General features: G+C 37.8%; 2 protein-coding genes across 2 annotated transcripts; both read right to left on the reverse strand.

Annotated features, from left to right (window-relative positions):
- Positions 1-7,296: 7,296 nt before the first annotated feature.
- On the reverse strand, positions 7,297-8,229 carry LOC147342379 (olfactory receptor 10N1-like). The gene has a single exon (XM_086384131.1). It carries the CDS (start codon positions 8,227-8,229, stop codon positions 7,297-7,299), a length of 933 nt encoding a protein of 310 aa, XP_086240257.1.
- Positions 8,230-18,755: 10,526 nt separating this feature from the next.
- Positions 18,756-19,691, reverse strand: LOC147342380 (olfactory receptor 10G4-like). The gene has a single exon (XM_086385486.1). The coding sequence runs from the start codon at positions 19,689-19,691 to the stop codon at positions 18,756-18,758; it is 936 nt and encodes a 311-aa protein (XP_086241612.1).
- Between the last annotated feature and the right edge of the window lie 3,244 nt (positions 19,692-22,935).

Consider the following 22,935-nt stretch of genomic DNA (forward strand, 5'->3'; position numbering starts at 1 on the left):
TTCCAACCATATGACATTCTGGAGACAGTAAAAAGATTACTGGTTGGCAGGGGATGGATAGGTGGTGCACAAAGGACTTTTAGGTCAGTGAAAATACATTGTATGGAATGGTAGGTAGATGCTATTACATATTTGTTCAAATCCATTGAATGGACAAAACTGAAAGTGGACCCCAAAGTAAACTATGGATTTCAGGTAATAATGACGTATCAGGGTAGATTTATCGTTTATAACAAGTGTGCCCTCTGATGAGGATGTTTGGATATGGGACAGGCTGTACATGTGTATGGGCCTACAGTATATGAGAAATCTGTACTGTAAACCAAAAACTCATCTAAAAAAAATAAAGCTTTTTTAAAAATATCAAAGAAAAACACACAGGTCAGGAAAAATGTTCTTTCCACGAGACCTTCAGCAGAGGATTATGTAAATATCTGGCAGAATTAAAAGATATTTTGTAGGCTAGAAGTGCATAAATTCTCCATTTACCTGAACTTTTTTTGTTTCTAGCTCAACAAATTCACAAAGGTGTTTGTTACAAACATGTGATCAGCAAAAGTGTAGATTTCACAAATTACCTTAGATTCAATTTCAAAATTCTCTTTCCTCCTCTGCAGTTAGCACTCAATGCCTTATCTCCATCCAAACCTATTCTCAGGAAAGAACCTGACATACCAGGAAAAAAAATTTCTAAGAACAGATAATAACAGAAGATTTTCAAGCAGAAAATTTTACCCTTAGGGAAACAGAAGAAGGAATTATTTTGCTGCAAAGGAGACTAAACTAGATATTTTCTTCCAACTCTGAATTCTAAAATTTTATATTATTAGCATTTTATAAATTTTGTGACTTTCGCTATCACCACATTCAAAGAAATTGCATTTTAACCTTCAGGGTTCAATGACAATGAAAGTACATACGCCTGCTAAAGGAAGTTCTCATATTGATAAGAGGAGTAGATTGATATTGATTAAAAGAGTAGATGTTAAGAGTGGGGATAGTTTTTATTTTTTATACTAACCGCAAAAGGGAATTCATAAACAAAGAACCAATCTGCTTCAATCTCATCCACCTTCCTCATACAAATCATTCTCCTACTGCATGAGCACACTTATCTCTAAGTCTGCCCCGCTTCACGTCCTTCTCAGTGCTGACTTCCCAATGAATCACAGGACTCAGCAATATATAAGAATTTTCATAACTTCCATAATTCTCCTTCTTAAGTTGTTTGAACAGGGAAAATGATCAGGACAAATAGAGTTAAAAGCAAGACAGAGAGAGAGAAAAGGGAGAAGCATAGTGTAAGCAGAATAAGAGTTGAATAGAAGGAGGTAAAGTTTTAGACAAACACCAGCTAATGGAAAACACACCTAACATGGGCAGAGGGACTTTTGTCAAGTTTTAGGCAAGAATATATTTCTAAAGCCCAAAGTCCATATTGACGTAAGATGCCATGACATAGAGACAAGGTTCAGCACCTTGTGCTCTTGAGTCCAAGACACAAAGTTTCCACACTCAGCCCTGTCATGTAGTCTGGTCATGAAATGCTGGATTTATGATATTTTCAAACTGGAGAGTTTCTATTAAGACACTATCCCCTGTGGCCCAATCTTAGACTTAAGAATTGCGAATCACCAAAGGGAGTAATTAGAGGTCCTCCTGTCTATCTTAACACCCGTTTCCCATTACACATCTCATTATTTCATAACATATTATAGATTTATTGTAAATGTAGCATTACAACTTTATTAACTATCTGATAAATATTCAAGAGTGAGAAAAATACCAGTATCTTTCCTTGACTTTATTTAATATGCTCTTTCCAATCACTATAAACACAGTTATATTTTTAACTACTTACAATCATACCCTATATGTAGTTTTGCATAATTCCTTTTTAATATTAACTTTCTGATTAATAATTTTTCTTATACTTGTCAAAATAAGCACACATAGGTAGGTAGACAGATGTGTGTATGTGTTAGTTGCTCAATCATGTCCCACTCTTTGTGACACCATGGACTGTAGCCCACCTGGCTCCTCTGTCAATGAGATTCTCCAGGCAAGAACACTGGAATGGGTTGCCATTTCCTTCTTCAGGGGATCTTCCTAAGGATCAAAGGATCAAACCTGGGTCTCCTGCATTACAGGTGGATTCTTTACCAACTGAGCCATCAGGAAAGCCCGAGATAAAGCTTGAGAGCCCCACGTAAGAAATGATTACCCAGAGCTGGATTGGTCACTTTCTATATTGTGGTCTCTATATTAGGAAGTTTGAAAAATCTAAGAGGGTTTTTAGTAGCCTTGTATTTGAGTGTATTATTGGAAAGAGGGCATGTGAAGAGATAACACCAACTATCATGGGGAGGGTGGCTGGAGGAGCTCAAATACATTGAGAAAAACAAATAAGGAAAGTCCTTGGACTGTAGAAGTTTGAGATACTTGGTCAGGGAAAAAGGAGAAAAGATAGTAACTAAGTCAGAGAAATGCTACTGGGAATGTATGTGGATTAATATCCTCCTTTAGCCTAACCAGTTGACATCAGAGTAGAATTTTTTTGCATTTAAGTTTCTGTACCTGAAATTACCCTGAGAACTAGACTTGGATTCTAATTATCAGGAAAAGGCTCCACACAAGTGTCTCCTGGGAACACCAAGAAGATCAGAACCAACAAAGGAGAGTAACAGTATGAGAACGAGAACAGTAGAACCCCAGTCTTTGGGATCAGAACCTGTTTTTACAAATTAGGCATAATCTATAAACAATATAATATATAGTACACCATGGTTTTAGGGGAAAAAAATGGTTCCTGTTTTTCTGTGAAGTAATTGCTCTGGATTTTTTCCTCAAAACTTTCTGTTCAGATATCCTGCCTCAATAATTGCATATTTACATGTCTCTTTAAAAAAAAAAAGGCTTATTTTTTTTTAAAGTGTTATAAAGTCATTGTAAAATTATGAAGGTAACAGAAGCACACGGGCTTCCCTGGTGGCTCAGACAATATAGAATATGCCTGCAATGCAGGACACCAGGTTCGATCCCTGGGTCAGCAAGATCCCCTGGAGAAGGGAATGACAACCCATTCCAGTATTCTTGCCTCGAGAATCCCATGGACAGAGGAGCCTGGCGTGCTGCAGCCCATGGGGTCACAAAGAGTCAGACGCAACTGAGCAACTGAACTGAACTGACTGAACTGCAGATGGAGTTATAAGAAAAAGGGGAGAACTAGCAAACTCAAACAGAGAAGGCAATGGCACCTCACTCCAGTACTCTTGCCTGGAAAGTCCTGTGGACAGAGGAGCCTGGTGGGCTGCAGTCCATGGAGTCACAAAGAGTCGGACACGACTGAGTGACTTCACTTTCACTTTTCATTTTCATGCATTGAAGAAGGAAATGGCAACCCACTCCAGTGTTCTTGCCTGGAGAATCCCAGGGACCGTGGAGCCTGGTAGGCTGCCATCTATGGGGTCGCACAGAGTCGGACACGACAAGCGACTTAGCAGCAGCAGCAAACTCAAAAATCACAGGATATGTGAAAACTAAATAAGCAGCCTAATTTTTAAACTGTGCTAAAAGACATAAAGCACAAAATTTACTGTCAACCATTTTCAGTGTACAGTTCAGTAGTGCTAAATATATTCATGTTGTTGTGCAACCAAACTTTACAGCTTTTTCATCTTACAAAAGGAAAGTTTATATCCATTAAATTATTTTCCCTTTCCCCACCCCTGGCAACCCTGGCAAGGTAGAATGGTGATTCTACCTTCTTTTTCTATATTTTGACAACTCTATAAACCTCATATACTTAAATCATACAGAAATCACATAGTATCTGTCTTATTTTGTGACTGCTTATTTCACTTAACATAATCTCTTCAAGTTTCTTCCTTGTAAAGATGGGATTTTCTTCCTTGTAAAGATGGGAGTACTATTGCCTGTATGTATGTACCACATTTTGATTATCTGTTCATCATTAATGGACACCTGAATTGCTTCCACCTCCTGCCTATTGTGAATAATGCCATGATGAGGAGCATGCTACAAATATCTATTTAAGACCCTTTTGGACATAATTCAGAAGGATAATTGCTAAATCACAGGGCAATTTTATTTTTAAATTTTTTGAGGAACCAGCATACTGCTTTCCATAGTGGCTGCACCACTTTATATCCCCACCAATAATGAACAATGGTTCCAGCTTCTTCACATTTCTTATCTTTTCCTCTTTTTTTTCCAGTAAGAGCCATTCTAATGGGTGTGAGGTGATTTCTCATGAATTTGATTTGAATTTCTCTAGCGGTAGAGATTGAGCATCTTTTCATATGCTTATTGGCCATTTGTGTGTCTTTTTTGGAGAAATGTCTGTTTAAGTCCTTGATCTCCTTTTTAATCAAGATATTTGTTTGTTGTTACTGTTGATGGAGTACAATATTAAAAAGCAGTGTGTACATGTGTGTGTACACATTATTTAAATAAAATTTTATATTGGGTGCTGTACTAAAACTTCACATATAGGAAAGATTTAAACAGCTTTGATTTTTTCAGTGCTAAGTAGTAATTATTAGAAGGAGGCAAGTGGTTGGAGTTCATTCATATTCAGCTTTCATACATCTTCAACTTTAATGAGAATATATATTTAAATTAGTGAATGTGATTTTTACCTATCCTAATTATTTCACTCATGTTTCTGTTTTATGTAAATGAATAGGTAATTACATTTAATTTGAAAGTCTAAGCAGTATCCATTTATTCATGCAACAAACCTACCCACAGTTCCTAGTAGATCACTGGGCCACATCCTGTGGGTATAACAGTGAATAAGACAAACATGATGGAATTTTCCATTGCATAGAAAAAAAATCTATAAGTATCTGTCCATAATCCATATCCAGGCTTTATCAGATATCATAGCATGTGGGGTTTCCACCAATATCCAGCATTAATAGGACATCAAACTATAGTAGAATTGCTTAAATGCAACATATTGTCTAGGATACATTCCCAAAGCATAGGAATTTTTATTGTGATGTTAGATTTTACTGGTCAGGTTAGGAAGGGCCTTGGAATTCTCACACTGCACATCAAACCATTGTCTACGTTTAAATGGGCTTCATTTTATCCTTTTTGTCTCATGCCTTTTGTAAAGGCAACAGTGTATTTTTTTTTTCAATTTTAATTTAAAAAAAGTTATACATGTGTTCCCCATCCTGAACCCTCCTCCCTCCTCCCTCCCCACACCATCCCTCTGGGTCGTCCCAGTGCACCAGCCCCAAGCATCCAGCATCGTGCATTGAACCTGGACTGGCATCTCGTTTCATACATGACATTTCACATGTTTCAATGCCATTCTCCCAAATCTTCCCACCCTCTCCCTCTCCCACAGAGTCCATAAGCCTGTTCTATACATCAGTGTCTCTTTTGCTGTCTCGTATACAGGGTTATCGTTACCATCTTTCTAAATTCCATATATATGCGTTAGTATACTGTATTGGTGTTTGTCCTTCTGGCTTACTTCACTCTGTATAATAGGCTCCAGTTTCATTCACCTCATTAGAACTGATTCAAATGTATTCTTTTTAATGGCTGAGTAATACTCCATTGTGGATATGTACCACAGCTTTCTTATCCATTCATCTGCTGATGGACATCTAGGTTGTTTCCATGTCCTGGCTATTATAAACAGTGCTGCGATGAACATCGGGGTACACGTGTCTCTTTCCCTTCTGGTTTCCTCAGTGTGTACGCCCAGCAGTGGGATTGCTGGATCATAAGGCAGTTCTATTTCCAGTTTTTTGAGGAATCTCCACACTGTTCTCCATAGTGGCTGTACTAGTTTGCATTCCCACCAACAGTGTAAGAGAGTTCCCTTTTCTCCACACCCTCTCCAGCATTTATTATTTGTAGACTTTTGGATCGCAGCCATTCTGACTGGTGTGAAATGGTATCTCATAGTGGTTTTGATTTGCAGCAACAGTGTATTTAATTCAGGGTTGTATTTTTTGTTTTGTTTTTAATGGTTTCAGGTAGAATGGAAACTTTGGGGAATAAAAATGGAATACAAAATAACTACAAATTAATAAAATGTCATAAAAGCTTAGGGCAGTAAATATTGCTCTCTCTTTCCCCCTGATTTCTGGAGAAAATTTAGAAATAATGACCAACTTGAGTATCACTGGAAGCCAACTTGGAAAATGTCTTGGTGGGAGAACAAGAACTGGTCATTGAACCCAGTAATCAGGACATCTCTTCAAACAACACTGAACAGGAAGGCTTTCCCAACCCTTTCACACTAAAGAGTAATCTGGGATGTTGTCTGTATGGTAGAGCAGGAAAAAAAATGACAATAGGAGTTAAGAGGGCTTGGGCTATACCTGGCTTTACTGTAATTAAATGTGTTATGAATGGCAAAATACTTATTTCTAGATCTCATTGCCACCATGTACAGAGGGATACAATGAGTCATGGCACAGAATTAATGGAGATAATAATAAAGTCAACATATAAACATGACCTACATCCATGCATATTTTACTAGTTATTTATTGAAAGCTCTCTGTGTATCATGAGCTCTGGAAAGAGGTTGTGAGTTTGAATAAATTGCCAAGCAGGTCCTTCAGGGTAATCATGTTGTAGCGGGATTAAGAGTAAGAGCTATTTAATTAACAAGATCTGAATGTGAGGTCTGGTTTGCCACTTAATGTGCAAACTTGGCTCCATTATTTGAAGCTTCTAATCCTCAAAGTTCTTTTTTTTGAAATTGAAACTCCTTTATGGGGGGATATGAAGATTACATGAGATGGTATCTATGGAATATTCATCACAGATCATGGTCTAGCAATTACGATTAATACTACTGTTAGCAACATGGACAAACTGAAATGCATAGAGGGAGAACCGAGGAATGATTACATTCTAAGTGAAGTAAGAAAAACTAATTTGGCACAGAGATGGCTATTGAAGGATAACTTTTGTATTGCCATAGATCTTCACTATTTTCAATCAGGCAAAATTTGCTGTCTATTATAAGAAATCTGTCTCAAGCTTCTTGCAATTTCCCTTGGATTCCTTCTCCAGGATTAGTGCACTGAGAATAGCATGAATTATGAAGTTACTTATGGGGCCTCAGGGTTTATAATTATGCACAAAAATAGAAAATCTTATTAGGCAGACTTAATGCTTTAGAGAAAGCATTTTCCCTTGATATTATTTGATTATTTATCTAATTACTCATTTGATTGAGTAGGTGAGTGATATTAAGAGTCAATACATTTTAAAATTCACTATAAAACCCTTAATTTAGTGCAGAACAGTAAATACTACATTGTGGAAAATCCTTTTTAGGGAACTTTTCACTTCCTTGTTCCTTAAGGAATAGATTAACGAGTTCAGCATGGGTGAGACAGTATTATTTAATAGTTGCACCATGGCATCTAGCAAGGGGTTGGGTGTGGGCTGCAGATAGACAATGATTATAGGTCCAAAGGCACAGAGAATGGCAGTGAGGTGGGCACTGCAGGTAGAGAAAGCTTTCTGCCTGCCCTCTGCCGAACGGATCCTCAAAATGGCAATCCCAATGCGTGTGTAGGAGGCACAAATACTCAACCAAAGCATTAAAGCCAGAAAGCCAACACTAGTGGAAGCTACACCCTGGGCAAAGGAGCTGTCAGCACAAGCCAGGGGTAAGATAACAGGAATGTCACAGAAGAAGTGGTCCACCTGATTAGGGCCACAGTAGGGTAGCTGAAAGGTAAAGGATGTCAGGATAGTGGCCTGAAGACAACCCACCAACCAGGCTGCCAAGACCAAACCAACACAGACTCCAGGTCTCATGATGAGCTTATACCTCAGTGGGTGACAGATGGCAACAAAACGATCATAAGCCATCACAGAATAGAGGCAGCCTTCTGTAGAACCCAGGAAATGATAGAAGAAGAGCTGAACAGCACATCCCTTATAAGAAATGGCTCGGTTCTGGCCAGAAAAATAGACTAGCATCTTGGGACAGAGAACAGAGGGGAACAGCATGTCCAAAATCGAGAGGAGTCCCAAGAAGAAGTACATGGGAGTGTGAAGGGTCGAGGAGGAGACAATTGCTAGAAGGATGAGCAAATTTCCAAGCAGGGTCAAGGGGTAAATTAACGAGAAGATGCCAAGGAGCACAGTCTTCATTCCCTCTGTCTGAGGTATTCCCAGTAGGATGAACTCATTCAGCTCTGTGTGGTTCCTCATGTTCCTGGGAGGAAGGTCTAGGGGAGACAAAAGACCAGAAACCATGACTGTGGAGGCTGATTGTGACAGATGCAATACCGATACATTCATCATCACTGGTCTTTGTTTAGACATAAACATGAGGTTGAAATTAAGAATCAGAAATTCTGGGAGTAATATTTAGGGGCTAGTAAAGCAGATGTGTGCCTTTGTATCTCAAGATATCACATTCTTTTATGAATAGGGATTCAAAGCAATATGAAGCTTTAGCAAAGTAAAATACTGGATGTACTATGAGAACATAGGCATCAATACTGAGCAGATGAGCACAGTTTGAATTAAGTCCACAACCAACTATACAACAACAAAAATGTCCCAAATTTAAGATCAATCTGAAAACATGTGGAAGCCTCACCCTCCTGACTCTATTACAAAGCTACAGTTGCTCAAATATGTGTTCATACACCCTAAATATTCATCAAAGATCAATTTGGGCACCACATCTATGTTGAGAAGAATGGACTGTGATACAGTTTAAAGAGTAGTAAGATTTGGGTATATGATATCATTCTAACTGGATATATTTCTTAGTCTGAGCATGGAGTCTCAAAGAGTCAGACACAACTGAGTGACTGAACTGAACTGAAGGTTATTTGCCTGAAAAGAAATTAACAGTGACAAATTTGATTATTATTCTGGTGTTTAGTTTGTTTAGAGATTAGTAGATGTTTAGAGACTATGTAGGTGATAGGTTTTGATAGTGATAGTGAAGTTATCATATATAAAGATGAATTTTTGGAACATTTGATGTTTGCTAACTACTGAAATTTTGAAATCCAAAGTATTTCAATTCTGCAGACTTTTCTGTGTCTTCTGATTATTTTAAATTCTAATTTTAATTTTATTGTGGTAATAAAACTTCACATGAGATCTACTCTCTAAACAGATTTTTAAGTATACAAGATAATATTAACTATGAACATAATGTTTTACAGCATTTGTGAAACTTTCTACCTATTCATCAGCAATTTCTCATTTCCTGTTGTCCCCTAACCCTGGTAGCCATCATTCTGTGTTTTGTTTTTAAGAATTTGTTTTATTTTAAAGGAAAAACTCATTCTGTCGAGAACATGAAAGGGCCAGTAGAGAGTGCTGTGGTCAGCTGTCTGCTACAATGGTTGAGCTCCTGTATTTCTCAAGAAGAGATGCCACAATACTATGCATAAAATAGATAACTAATGAAAACCTACTGTATAGCACAGGGAACTCTACTCAATGCTCCTTGGTGACCTAAATGGGAAATAAATTCAAAAAAAAGAGGAGACTTATGTATATGTATAGCTAATTAACTTTCCTGCAGTGTAGAAACTAGCACAATATTATAAAGCAACTATACTCCAATAAATTAACTTTAAAAAAGAAGAGAGGTGTCTTTTTCACTTACACTTTTTACCGTTATAATTTGCTTTTTTTGAGATGCAAAATATATTTTAAAATGTCCAATTATAATGGTTTGAATTTCTAATTATAATTCCTGGTCAACTTCTCTGATCTTCTTTTATAAGTAATATTATTAATTGTTATTGATTGATAATTATGTCTTCTAAAAAAACCTGGAAAATGGTAAGATAATGCTCTCCACGTACTCAAGTTGTTTATAATCTTGGAATCTCAATTTCTCATCTTTATATAAGCAGAAAGTATTCCCTGCACCAGTAGGCTCAACCTTAACCAATCAGTTAAATATATTATTCCAAGCAGGACACTTTTGAGAGTCAAAGAAAGTGTTATTAATAACTAAGGCAGAATAAGAGGGGTAAAATAGGAACATGTGTGTTCAACCATCGAATAGTCTCCTTTCCCTCATGTGTGTCCTACAGATCTTTCTTTTGACATGTTCTGATATAACTGTGCCCCTTGAAGATATGGTATATTCTTATAATTGTGCTGGATAAATAGAGGGTACCCACTGAATATCTTTTTTCTGATTAACTGAGATAATATTTACCTCCCAGAATTGCTGTAAAGATTAAATGTCATGATGCTCAGGAAAGATTTTGATACACAGTAAGATGCTGTATATGGTTTGTTATAATTGTATTTTCTATAGAGATATCCATGCTAAAGAATTTGGGAAGGAGTTACCTGTGTGAGGATCAGAGTTAGTATCTTAAGCCTGAACGAAGTCACCAGGAGAAACAGGGTAAATTATGGACAAAGAAGGAATGAGAGACCAAACTTTGAGAAATACTACATTTTAGGAAAAGGAGAAGAAAAGGGAGCCATTTAATAAGAAATATATACATTCATCATATGATTTGGAAGAGGTCAGGAGAATGTCTTTTGCATACCATTTATCATGAAAATTATTATTTTCTCCATGTCTTAGAATTTTCTCCATTGTCAGGGAGAATATGCAACTAATTTTTATTCTTAAGCAAGTGTGTGGTTCTTTAAAAGTGACAGATGCTGAATTAATGATTAAGGAACAACAAAAGAAATAATAGATGAATGTATTTCTGCATGCTGTTTTGTGGGGTGAATGGAGGAAAGGACTCTAGTCATTGCACAAAATGGGAAGGAAGCTCTTAGTCATGATTGCTTCCAACAATGCTAGTCAGGAGTCCATAGTGGAGTAAAAGTGAAAATTAAAGAAGATGGGAAAATGCTCTGGACAGTTACATGGCTCAGTTAAGGAAAACAAATGTTGTTTTTCTTACCTTTAAGTTCAGTCTCTTCTATAGACTTGTGGGACTTACCATTCTGAACATCTCTCTTCCCTGGGTGCAATGGAAATGGATTTGGGCTTCCTAAGTGTTGGCACCCCACTCCAGCACTCTTGCCTGGAAAATCCCATGGACGGAGGAGCCTGGTGGGCCACAGTCCATGGGGTCGCTAAGAGTCAGACACGACTGAGCGACTTCACTTTCACTTTTCACTTTCATGCATTGGAGAAGGAAATGGCAACCCACTCCAGTGTTCTTGCCTGGAGAATCCCAGGGACGGGGGAGCCTGGTGGGCTGCCGTCTATGGGGTCGCACAGAGTCGGACACGACTGAAGCAACTTAGCAGCAGCAGCAGCAAGTGTAGACCCCAAATGGTCTTTTCCATTCAGGATTACACAGAGAGAGGATAGTATATGTCTGATGGCTCGCCCATCATCTAGGGTGATTTCTTCAGAGTTAGCAGAAATAAGATCTCCTACATTCGTAGAGTTTTAAATGATCTCTTACTCCCTCTGGAGCCCCATCCATGATACATCCCAGGACTCAGGGAGCAGGAGCCCTTGAGCACAGGGAGCAATCAAATGCTGGATGTTGAGAGAGCTCATGACTGAGAAAAGACTACACGGTAATCAAGACGATCTTCAAGCAATTAGGAATCAAGGAAGTTGTGGATCCCCCATGGCCACCCTAATTTTCTACTCTGGGTAGACTTTCAAGAACCCTTTTTGTTCTTCATAGACCTCACAGATTTGACTTCCTTCTCTGTCATTTTTCGAGTCTCTACCTATTCCCTTACTTTTTATGGTTGTAGAAGAAATTGTAACATAATGAAAAGATCATTCACCTTGGAAGTTTCTGGTGTGAAGAACAAGTCTGTTTCTCGTTAATTGTAAGTCCTTGAGCAAGCCAGTGCTCTTCTCTGAACCATAATATAGTCCTTCATAAATTGGAGTTATTTCATAGGGACACTGGAGATTAAATGAGACAACACTTGTAAACTTCCTGGCACATACTACTTAATTATTTGTATTGAAATTGAATGGAACATAGACTTGTATTCATTGTTAGAATCTTTTTTAGTTCTTTTACCCCTTCTCTTCTTAATTTGAGTTTTTTCATTGTTTTGTTTTTTTCATTTTAGTCAGTCTGATTTCATTTCTTTTATCAACTAGTAATTATAGTGTGGGGCTTCCCTGGTGGCTCAGACAGTAAAGAATCTGCCATGCAGGAGATCTGGGTTTGATTCCTGGATTGGGAAGATCCTTTGGAGAAGGGAATGGCTACTCACTCCAGTATTCTTGCCTGGAGAGTTCCATGGACAGAGGAGCTTGATGGGCTACAGTCCATGGGGTCGCAGAGTTCAACACTACTGAACAACTAACACTTTCACTGTAACTATAGTGAGAGAGATGGTGAGAAACCAAACCAAAATGAAACAAAACAAAAGAAAATAATAGGTATATAGTTACCAAAAAATAAATAAGGAATATCAGAATGTTTTTCATAATAATGGATTGTTTCCTATGGAATCTAAATAAGATTTTCCAGGTTCTCAGGATTCAACAAGCCAATCCAAGGAAGGGAAAATGGAACTAACATTTAAAGAGAGTCCACTTGTGGAAAGGTCTTTTAAAATCTTATTTTATTCACTTCTTACAACATCCACACAGGGTAGCTATTTTTAGTCCATTTTATAAATGATGACATGGTCATCAGAGAGAGTAATTTTTCCCAAGATTACACAACGTTGAGTAGGAGAGGTAGGAATTGAGCCACAAATTTTTTTAGTCTAAATCTCACAGACTTAATTCTGGGGACAGAGCCAAGTTGATACTAAAACATCAGAATCTGGTTCCTAGTTTTCTCTCCAAGTTTGACCCTCTGGATCAGCAAGGTATACCTTTCCTAGTCTTCAGAGAGTAAGACCTTGAGCTTTACCCTGCCCATCTCCTTTCACATCTCTTTATGACTCTGTTTTGAACAATAACTACAACAGCATGGCTTCCCAGGTGGCACTAGTGGTAAGAATCGGCCTACCAATGCAAGAGATGTGAGAAACATGGGTTCGATCCCTGTGTTGGGAAGATCCCCTGGAGAAGGGCACTTTCCCACTCCAATATTCTTGCCTAGAAAATTCCACACACGAAGTAGCCTGGCAGGCTATAGTCCATGGGGTAGCAAAAAAATTAACACGACTGAACATGCGCGCGCGCGCACACACACACACACACACACACATAGTAGACAACAGATTTAGTGACTAAACAGCAACAACATAACAGATAACAATCAAAAGGCCTAACAGTACACAGAAATTGGGATACATATGTATTTATTCTTGGGGCTTCCCAGCTGGCACTGGTGGTAAGGAACCCACCTGCTAATAATGCAGGAGACAGAAGAGAAGCTGGTTAGATCCCTGGGTAAGGAAGATCTCCTGGAGGAGAGCATAGCAACCCACTCCAGTATCCTTGCCTGGAGAATCCCATGGACAGAAGAGCCTGGTGGGCTACAGTTCATAGGGTCTCAAAGAGTTGGACACAACTGAAGCCACTTAGCATGCACGTGTGTGTATTTATTCTTAATTAATATCTTGGGCACTTATTTACTTATAGGCTTTCAAGTTTTAAAAACACATAAAGGTCAGGAAGAGAAATCATGATGACAGAGTACAATGACTTGGAGCTCACAACCCCTACAAACACATCAAAAATACACCTACATACAGAACAACTCTCACTGAAAATTGAGGATTTCTGTACAATGAAGGCTATAAGAAAAGTACACACTTAAACAGACTTTAAATTCCCATTAGTGTTACTTTATTCGTCATTAGCAGAATCATTCATCTTTTCCAAGTAGGAAAAAAAAAAAAAAGCCAAAGCTCATAACAACAATTAAAAAGAGAAATGAATATATTTCTTAATGCTATTCTTAACTAGGAATAGGAAAAGGAAATTGTGAAAGTGGTATGAAATAAAGAGGACATACTTTTAAAAATTGAAAAATACTTGAAAGAAAACTCAAATTCCCTTCCCCATGGTGAGAAAGAAATAGAATGAGAAGGTTACCAATAAAAATATTGTAAATAAACACACAGAAACCCTTCTCCTGTGACTGCATGCACCCTGATTCTAATCAATACTTTCCAACTGGGTCCTTAAATGTATTATTTCATTAACCGAGGTCATCAAGTCCTTCTCATCACAGGAAAGAGTGGAGCCTATTTAATTAGAGGGTATGAGTTTCAGTCCTATCCCATGCTTACTAACTTGGACGTGGCACTTAAACTCTCCATGCCTCAGGTTTATAATTTCTAAAACAGTGATGATAATAATAGCATCTCCTTCATTGGGTTGTCTTGATGATTAAATGGAAAAAACACATAAAATAGAACAGTACATTGCATGTAGTATATAATCAACAATGTCAGTTGACATATATGCTCTCAAAACTTTCCTCAAGTCCCCCATCATAACACTCACCAGACACTTTTCCGTTTAACTCCTGTGTCCCCTATACACTGTAAGCTCTATAAAGACTAACATTTCTTCTGTCTTGTTTGCCACTTCTCTTGTAGTGCTGTGAATACTGCAGAGTACACAGTAGGCACTTTATAAATAACTCTGTAAGTTACATTGTTCTCTGGTGAAAGCCTTCCAAATGTTTCTCACATTTCTCACATGCTCAGCATTAGGGTCAACAGACACACAGACTTCCATCCTTTTCCCTCAGCCATCATGCAAGTTCAAAGTTTTTTAGGTTTTTATTGAACTATATGCTGAAATGTAATGATGCCAGTTATACTTATAGCTTTTCCCATATACTCCCTCTTATTTGGCCATTATAGATAGCTGAAGAATATGTTCTGAAAGCATACATCTGCCCCTTTCTAACTTAAACATTTTCAGTGATCTTTAGCTACCCAATGGGCTACTGAAACATTGTAATAAAAATACACTGGAACATTGTAATAAAAATACAACTATCAAAACTATGGTTAAGTTTTGGATAAAATTAAAGAAAAAGTCAATGAAATTCTATACTTAATCCAGAGGGTTTCCTTATTTGTTAGAAAGTGCCAGGTTCTTCACAGCAGGTTTCCACTGCTCAATATAAGGAGTGCCTCCAAAAGACATGGAGAAGGTAAGAGAACAGCACGCAGAATGAGAGAAATGTGCAAATCATCTATTTGATAAAGACCTAGTATCCAAAATACGTAAACCACCTCCACTCAACAGTAAAAAAAGAAATAATCCAAGGAATACACAGCTCAGTGATATGAGGTACAGAGTCCAGAAATCGATCTGCATTTATCAGAACAATAATTTTGACAAAAATACAAAAGCAATTTAATGAAGAAATGATGGGCTTTGCAATGCGATAGGAATACTTAGATATTCATATCAAAAACAAACACACAAACAAAATAGAGACTCAATCTGTACCTCACATTAACAAAAACTGTCACAGAATGAGTTGTAGATATTAATGTAAAACATGAAACTTAAGAATTTTTAAATATGAAAAAGATTGTGACAAAGTGTCCATTGACAGATGAATGGATAAATATTGGTGTGTATGTGTGCTAAATTGCTTCAGTCATGCCTGACTCTTTACAAATCCATGGACTGTAGCCCACCAGGCTTCTCTGTCCATGGGATTTTCCAGGCAAGAATACTGGAGTGGGTTGCCATGCCTTCCTCTAGGGGATCATCCTGACCCAGGAATTGAACTTACATCTCTTATGTCTCCTGCACTGGCAGGCAAGTTCTTTACCACTAGAGCCACCTGGGAAACATATATATATGTCACAACAGAATATTGCTCAGCCATAAAAAAATAAAATAAAGTTTTCCACTTATGATATAAATGGATCTAGGTGAAATGAGTCAGAAAGAGAAAGGCAGATACTGTATGATCTCACCAACTTGTGATCTCTAAAAACAGATAAAACAAAACCAGACTCACAAATACAGAGAACAAGTGGGTAGTTGCCAAAGGGGATGGTGTTGGGGGAAGAGAGAAATAGGTGAAGGGAATTAGGAAATACAAATGTCCAGTTGCAAAATAAAAAAGTCATGGAAATATACAGCATCAGGAAAATGGTCAATAATATTATAATAACATTGCATGGAGACAGATAGTTACCACATTTACCATGGTGATCAGTTCTTAATGTAACTAAATATTAAATTACTATGTTGCACACCTGAAAATAACATAGTACATCAAGTATATGCCAATAAAACAAAATAACAACAAAAAGAAAATCTTGAAAGAAACCAAGAACAAAGGATATTTTACCTACAAGGAACAGAGCAAAACCAATATAATATTGTAAAGTAATTAGCCTCCAATTAAAATAAATAAATTTATATTAAAAAAAGAATCTGAATGGGAAAAAAAAAAAAAAGAATTACAGAGGAACTCTCATTGGAAACTGGGCAATCAAAAAAGAGTGGAGTAAAAAATTTAAAGTGTTGAAATACAAAAATCACCAGCTTAGAATTTTAAATCCAATAATGTTATCCTTCAAATTGAGGTAAAATTATGACATTTCAGATAAACAAAATCTGAAAGAATCTGTTACCCGAGGCCTGCCTTGCAAAAAATATTAAAAGTAGTTCTTTAGGCAAAAGAAAAATAATCTAGGTCAGATGCTTGAATTGACATTTTTAAAAAGCATCAGAGAAGAACAAATATTAGTAAAATATTATTTTTCTTATTTTTAATTTATCTAAAACATAACTGTGAATTTTTAATAAGAGTAATACTATGAAACAATAGAGGAAAAAGTAGTCAGAAGACACTTTGACATAAATTACAGCAAGATCTTTTTTGATCCACCTGCTAAAATAATGAAGAATAAAAAAGGGACCTAATTAAACTTAGAAGATTTTGCACAGCAAAGTTATCCATAAACAAAAAGAAAATACAACCCCCAGAATGGGGGGGGAAGTGTGTAAATGAAGCAGTTGAAAAGGGTTTAATCTCCAAAATATGCAAACAGCTCATGCACCTCTATGTCAAAAAAAAAAAAGCCCAAACAACTCAATCAAAAAGTGGGCAGAAGATCTAAATACACATTCCTCCAAAGAAGACATACAGATGGCCACAAAGTACATGCAAAGATGCTCAATATCACTAATAATTAGAGAAATACAAATCAAAACATATCTACATTGAGATATCACCTCACACCAGTCAGAATGACCATCATCAAAAAATCTACAAACAACAAATGCTGGAGAGGGTATAAAGAAAATGTAACCCCTACACGGTTGGTGTGAATGAAAATTTGTGCAGCCAGTATGGAGAACAGTTATGTAGGTTCCTTAAGAAACTAAAAATAGAGCTACCATATGATCCAGCAATCTCATTCCTGGGCCTATATCTGGAGAAAACCCTAATTTGAAAAGATACATGCACACAAATATTTGCTGTAACACAATTTACAACAGCCAAGACATGGAAGTAACCCAAATGTCACTCAGAGAACTCAAACAGGGCCTCTGAGACAATCTAGAAGGGTGAGATGGGGAGGGAGATGGGAGGGAGGTTTGAGAGGGAGGGGACATGGGTGTACCTATGGCTGAGTCTTATTGATGTTTGACAGAAAACAAAATTCTGTAAAGCAATTATCCTTCCATTTAAAAAATTAATTAATTTTTTAATAAGATGATGTGGTACATAATACAATGGAATATTACTCAACCATTAAGAAAAGTGAAATAATGCCATTTGTAACAACATGGATGGGACCAGAGATTCTCATACTAAGTGAAGTAAGTCAAAGAAAGATAAATATCAAATGATATGACTCACTTGTAAAATCTAATTTCTAAAATGATATAAAAGTACTTATTTACAAAACAGAAACAGACTCAGATTTCAAAAACAAACGTATGGTTACCAAGGAGAAACATGGTGGGGAAGAAGGGGGAGCGGGAAGACCCTGGGTTTAGCACAAACACACACACATACACACACACACACTACTATATATGAAATAGATAACCAACAAGGACCTACTATATAGCCCAGGGAACTCTATTCCATATTCTTTAATAACCTAAGTGGGAAAAGAATCTGAAAAAGAATGAATACATGCATATGTATAACTGAATCACTATGCTGTACACCTGAAACTAACACATTTTAGATCAACTATACCCTAAAACAAAAATTGTAATTCTTCAATTAAAAAAAAGAGATTAAACCAAATTATATTATAAGGAGCTATGCAGTTTAAGAAAATATATGTTTTCAAAAGACTGTTCTATACATCTGTGTCTCTTTTGCTGTCTCGCATACAGGGTTATTGTTAACCTTCTTTCTAAATTCCATATATATGCGTTAGTATACTGTATTGGTGTTTTTCTTTCTGGCTTACTTCACTCTGTATAATAAGCTCCAGTTTCATCCACCTCATTAGAACTGATTCAAATGTATTATTTTAATGGCTGAGTAATACTTCATTGTGTATATGTACCACAGCTTTCTTATCCATTCATCTGCTGACATATTGTAAAGTAATTAACCTCCAATTAAAATAAATAAATTTAAATTTTAAAAAAATTTTTTAAAAGAGAAAAAATATGTTTTTCTTTTACTAAATTAATAAACTGGAAAATCATGTTTAAAAATATAATATAGTTTTTATAATAAAATTCCTCAGAAACATTCATTAAACAAATATTCCTGAGTAGCAGGTTTGGATAAAGTTAAACACCAAGAAATATAACTGTAATACATTTCTTATTGATCACTAAATTATATTACTAACTCTGTTAAATGAGTGTATCTTCATTACAGAGATTATTTGCTCTGTGAATATGCTACTTTATCTTTAAGTGTCAACAGAGCTTTCTTTACTTCCTTGTTCCTCAGGGTATAGACCACAGGGTTCAGAAGGGGCGTCATCACAGTGTAGAAAACAGCCACAATCCTGTCCATAGCCTCCTTGGAGCCTGGTCTCAGGTAAATGAAAACACCAGGACCAAAGAAGCAAAGGACCACAGTGCAGTGGGAGGCACAGGTCTGGAAGGCTCTCCATCTCCCTTCTGAGGTGCGGATCTTCAGGATGGAATGGATGATGGATATGTAGGACAGCACTATCAGGAAAAAACAGCCCAAGGCCACCACCCCAATGTTGACAAAGATCACCACCTCGTTGGCAGAGGTGTCTGCACAGGTCAGTTTGAGGATGGGTGGTGCATCGCAGAAGTAATGCTGGATCTGGTTGGGTCCACAGAAGGGCAAATGGAACGTCAGTGTGGTCTGGACAGCAGAGTGCAGAGAGCCACTGAGCCACGTGGTTGTGGCCAGGAGGGCACACGTCCTCCCACTCATCACACTGGCATACCTGAGCGGGTAACTGACGGCCAGGAAGCGGTCATAGGACATGACGGTGTAGAGGAAGCACTCGGTGCTGCCCAGGAAGTGGAAGGAGTAGAGCTGGGCCACACAGCCGGGAAAGGAGATAGGACTGCCTTCTGGGGACACCAGGGTCATCAGCATTTTGGGCACAGTGACCGTGGAGAACCACATGTCAATGAAGGACAGGTTGCTCAGGAAGTAGTACATGGGGGTGTGCAGGTGGGGATCCACTGTGATCACCAGCAAGATGAGAAGGTTCCCCACCACAGTGAGGGCATAGATCACCAGGAAGATTCCAAAGAGGAGCGTGTCCAGCTCTGGTGAATGGGGAAGGCCTGTGAGGATGAACGTTGTCACTAGGCTCATGTTTGTCATTTCTCCACACTTTTGGTCTCTCTCTCTCTCTCTCTATGGAAACATCAAGAGCATCCAACATTTTATTGAGAACTGAGAACTACATTATACAAGTCATACTCAATTTTGCTTACCACAAACCTCCCTTGAAAAAGGAGATAGAATGATTTCATCTTCTGTCTCTTATATCCCTCTTGCTTTCTCTCTCTCTCTCTGTCACACACACCCACACCCACACACACACACAGGCACACACAGATAGATGTGAAAAAGGGAGAAAACCAACAGATTTCTATTGATATATCATGAACACTAACTTAGCACCATAAAACAAGTCAAATTTTCTATTTTATACTTTCTCTGGATCATGTTAGCTTGTTGTATGCTCCAGGTCTCACAATGTTGAAATCAAAGTTTCAGGTTGGTCTCTCATCTCATCTGAAGTTCAGGATCGCCTGCCTCAGTGACAATGTCAGAGTGAAGTAAGATAATAAATGACAACTACTTAGTAAAGTAATGACATTCACAGGTATTCATTAAATGATACCAAATTATATGAAGCTGTTGCCTTGCTTTTTAAATGTATAGCTATAGCTATGGAGGGAGAGAAAGACAGAGACAGAGAGGGAGTAGAGAGAGAAAATAAATTCTCATTGTGCTATAGAGACTTCTCAATTTCAAAGCTACAATTGTGAGGAAAATTTCATCACTGGTATTGGTACTGGTGTCTCACTAACCACCACTAATTGTTTACATAGGAAATAATCTTAGAGCAGGTTAAGAAACTATAAACTTCATACAGAATCCTGACAACCTCTCATGTGATCCAGAAAATATCAACAATCACAACACTGCTAGCCTCAAACTTGTCTTCTTTTACGCAGTCATTGATAAGGCACTGAAAATATAAACTTCATACGTGTTCTCCCAACCACAATCCAGTGGGAAGCGGCTGGTTTCTCACATACATATTTCTATCCTAAAGGTTTAAACATAATATTTTCTCTTATCAGCTTTGTTAGAGATGATATTCTCCCCCAATCTTCCATTCCTTATACTCATAAATCCATGAAATGACCTCAAAAGAGAAGACAATTAACTCTATGAAGCATATGATTCTTGTGTAAAACCAACTACCTGTAACAAGGAAGAACAAAAGAAAAGGATCTATGTTAACTTAATATCAAGAAATATTGGACAAATAACACAAGAAAGAAAGAAGAGAAGGAGCCAAAATGAGAACAACACCCAGTTGTGGATGTGACTGGTGATGCAAGTAAAGTCTGATGCTGTAAAGAAAAATATTGCATAGGAACCTGGAATCTTAGGTCCATGAATGAAGGCAAATTGGAAGTGGTCTAACAGGAGATGGCAAGAGTGAACATCAACATTTTAGGAATCAGTGAACTAAAATGGACTGGAATCAGCAAATTTAACTCAGATGACCATTATATCTACTACTGTGGGCAAGAATCCTTTAGAAGAAATGAAGTAGACATCACAGTCAACAAAAGAATCTGAAATGCAGTACGTGGGTACAGTCTCAAAAATGACAGAATGATCTCTGTTCATTTCCAAGGCAAACCATTCAATATTAATTCTGAAGAAGCTGAATTTGAACAGTTCTATCAAAACCTACAAGACCTTCTAGAACTAACACCCAATAAAGATGTCCTATTCATTATAGGAGACTGGCACGCAAAAGTAGGAAGTCAAGAGATTCCTGGAGTAACAGGCAAATTTGGCCTTGGAGTACAAAATGAAGCAGGGAAACAGCTAACAGAGTTTTGCCAAGGGAACGCATTGGTCATAGCAAACACCCTCTTCCAACAACACAAAAGAAGACTCTACACATGGACATCACCAGATGCTCAATAAGGAAATCACATTGATTACATTCTTTGCAGCCAAAGATGAAGAAGTGCTATATAATCAGCAAAAACAAGATGGGGAGCTGACTGTGGCTCAGATCATGAACTTCTTATTGCAGAATTCAGAATTTTAAATTGAAGGAAGTATGGAAAACCACTAGACAATTCAGGTATGACCTAAATCAAATCCCTTACAATTATACAGTGGAAGTGACAAATAGATTCAAGGGATTAGATCTGATAGACAGAGCACCTGAAGAACTACGGATGGAGGTTCCTGACATTGTACAGGAAGCAGTGATCATGACCATTCCCAAGAAAAAGAAACACAGAGAGGCAAAATTGTTGTCTGAGGAGGCCTTACGAATAGTTGAGAAAAGAAGAGAAGCTAAAGGCAAAGGAGAAAAGGAAAGATGCTGCTGCTGCTGCTACTAAGTCACTTCAGTCGTGTCCGACTCTGTGCGACCCCATAGACGGCAGCCCACCAGGCCCTGCCATCCCTGGGATTCTCCAGGCAAGAACACTGGAGTGGGTTGCCATTTCCTCCTCCAATGCATGAAAGTGAAAAGTGAAAGTGAAGTCGCTCAGTCGTGTCTGACTCTTAGCGACCCCATGGACTGCAGCCTACCAGGCTCCTCCACCCATGGGATTTTCCAGGCAAGAGTACTGGAGTGGGGTGCCATTGCCCATTTAAATGCAGAGTTCCAAAGAATAGCATGGAGACATAAGAAAGCCTTCCTTGGTGATCAATGCAAAAAAATAGAGGAAAACAATAGGATGAGAAAGACTACAGATCTCTTCAAGAAAATTAGAGATACCAAGGGAACATTTCATGCAAAGATGGGCTCGATAAAGGACAGAAATGGTATGGACCTAACAGAAGCAGAAGATATTGAGGAGAGGTGGCAAGAATACACAGAAGAACTGTACAAAAAAGATCTTCACGACCAAGATAATCACGATGGTGTGATCACTGACCTAGAGCCAGACATCCTAGAAAGTGAAGTCAAGTGGGCCTTAGGAAGCATCATTACGAACAAAGCTAGAGGAGGTGATGGAATTCCAGTTGAGCTGTTTCAAATCCTGAAAGATGATGCTGTGAAAGTGCTGCACTCAATATGCTAGCAAATTTGGAAAACTCAGCAGTGGCCACAGGACTGGAAAAGGTCAGTTTTCATTCCAATCCCAAAGAAAGGCAATGCCAAAGAATGCTCAAACTACCACACAATTGCACTCATCTCACATGCAAGCAAAGTAATGCTCAAAATTCTCCAAGCCAAGCTTCAGCAGTACGTAAACCGTGAACTTCCAGATGTTCAAGCTGAATTTAGAAAAGGCAAAGGAACCAGAGATCAAATTACCAACTTCCGTTGGGTCATCGAAAAAGCAAGAGA

Source organism: Bos grunniens, chromosome 29 (assembly GCF_055505025.1).
Source record: "Bos grunniens cultivar Pamir isolate PY7600 chromosome 29, Bosgru_T2T1.0, whole genome shotgun sequence".
Taxonomy (NCBI): Eukaryota; Metazoa; Chordata; class Mammalia; order Artiodactyla; family Bovidae; genus Bos; species Bos grunniens.

Coding starts and splice junctions, on each gene's coding strand:
- LOC147342379 (XM_086384131.1), bottom strand. CDS start 8,229: ATGAGGAACCACACAGAGCTGAATGAGTTCATCCTACTGGGAATACCT.
- LOC147342380 (XM_086385486.1), bottom strand. CDS start 19,691: ATGACAAACATGAGCCTAGTGACAACGTTCATCCTCACAGGCCTTCCC.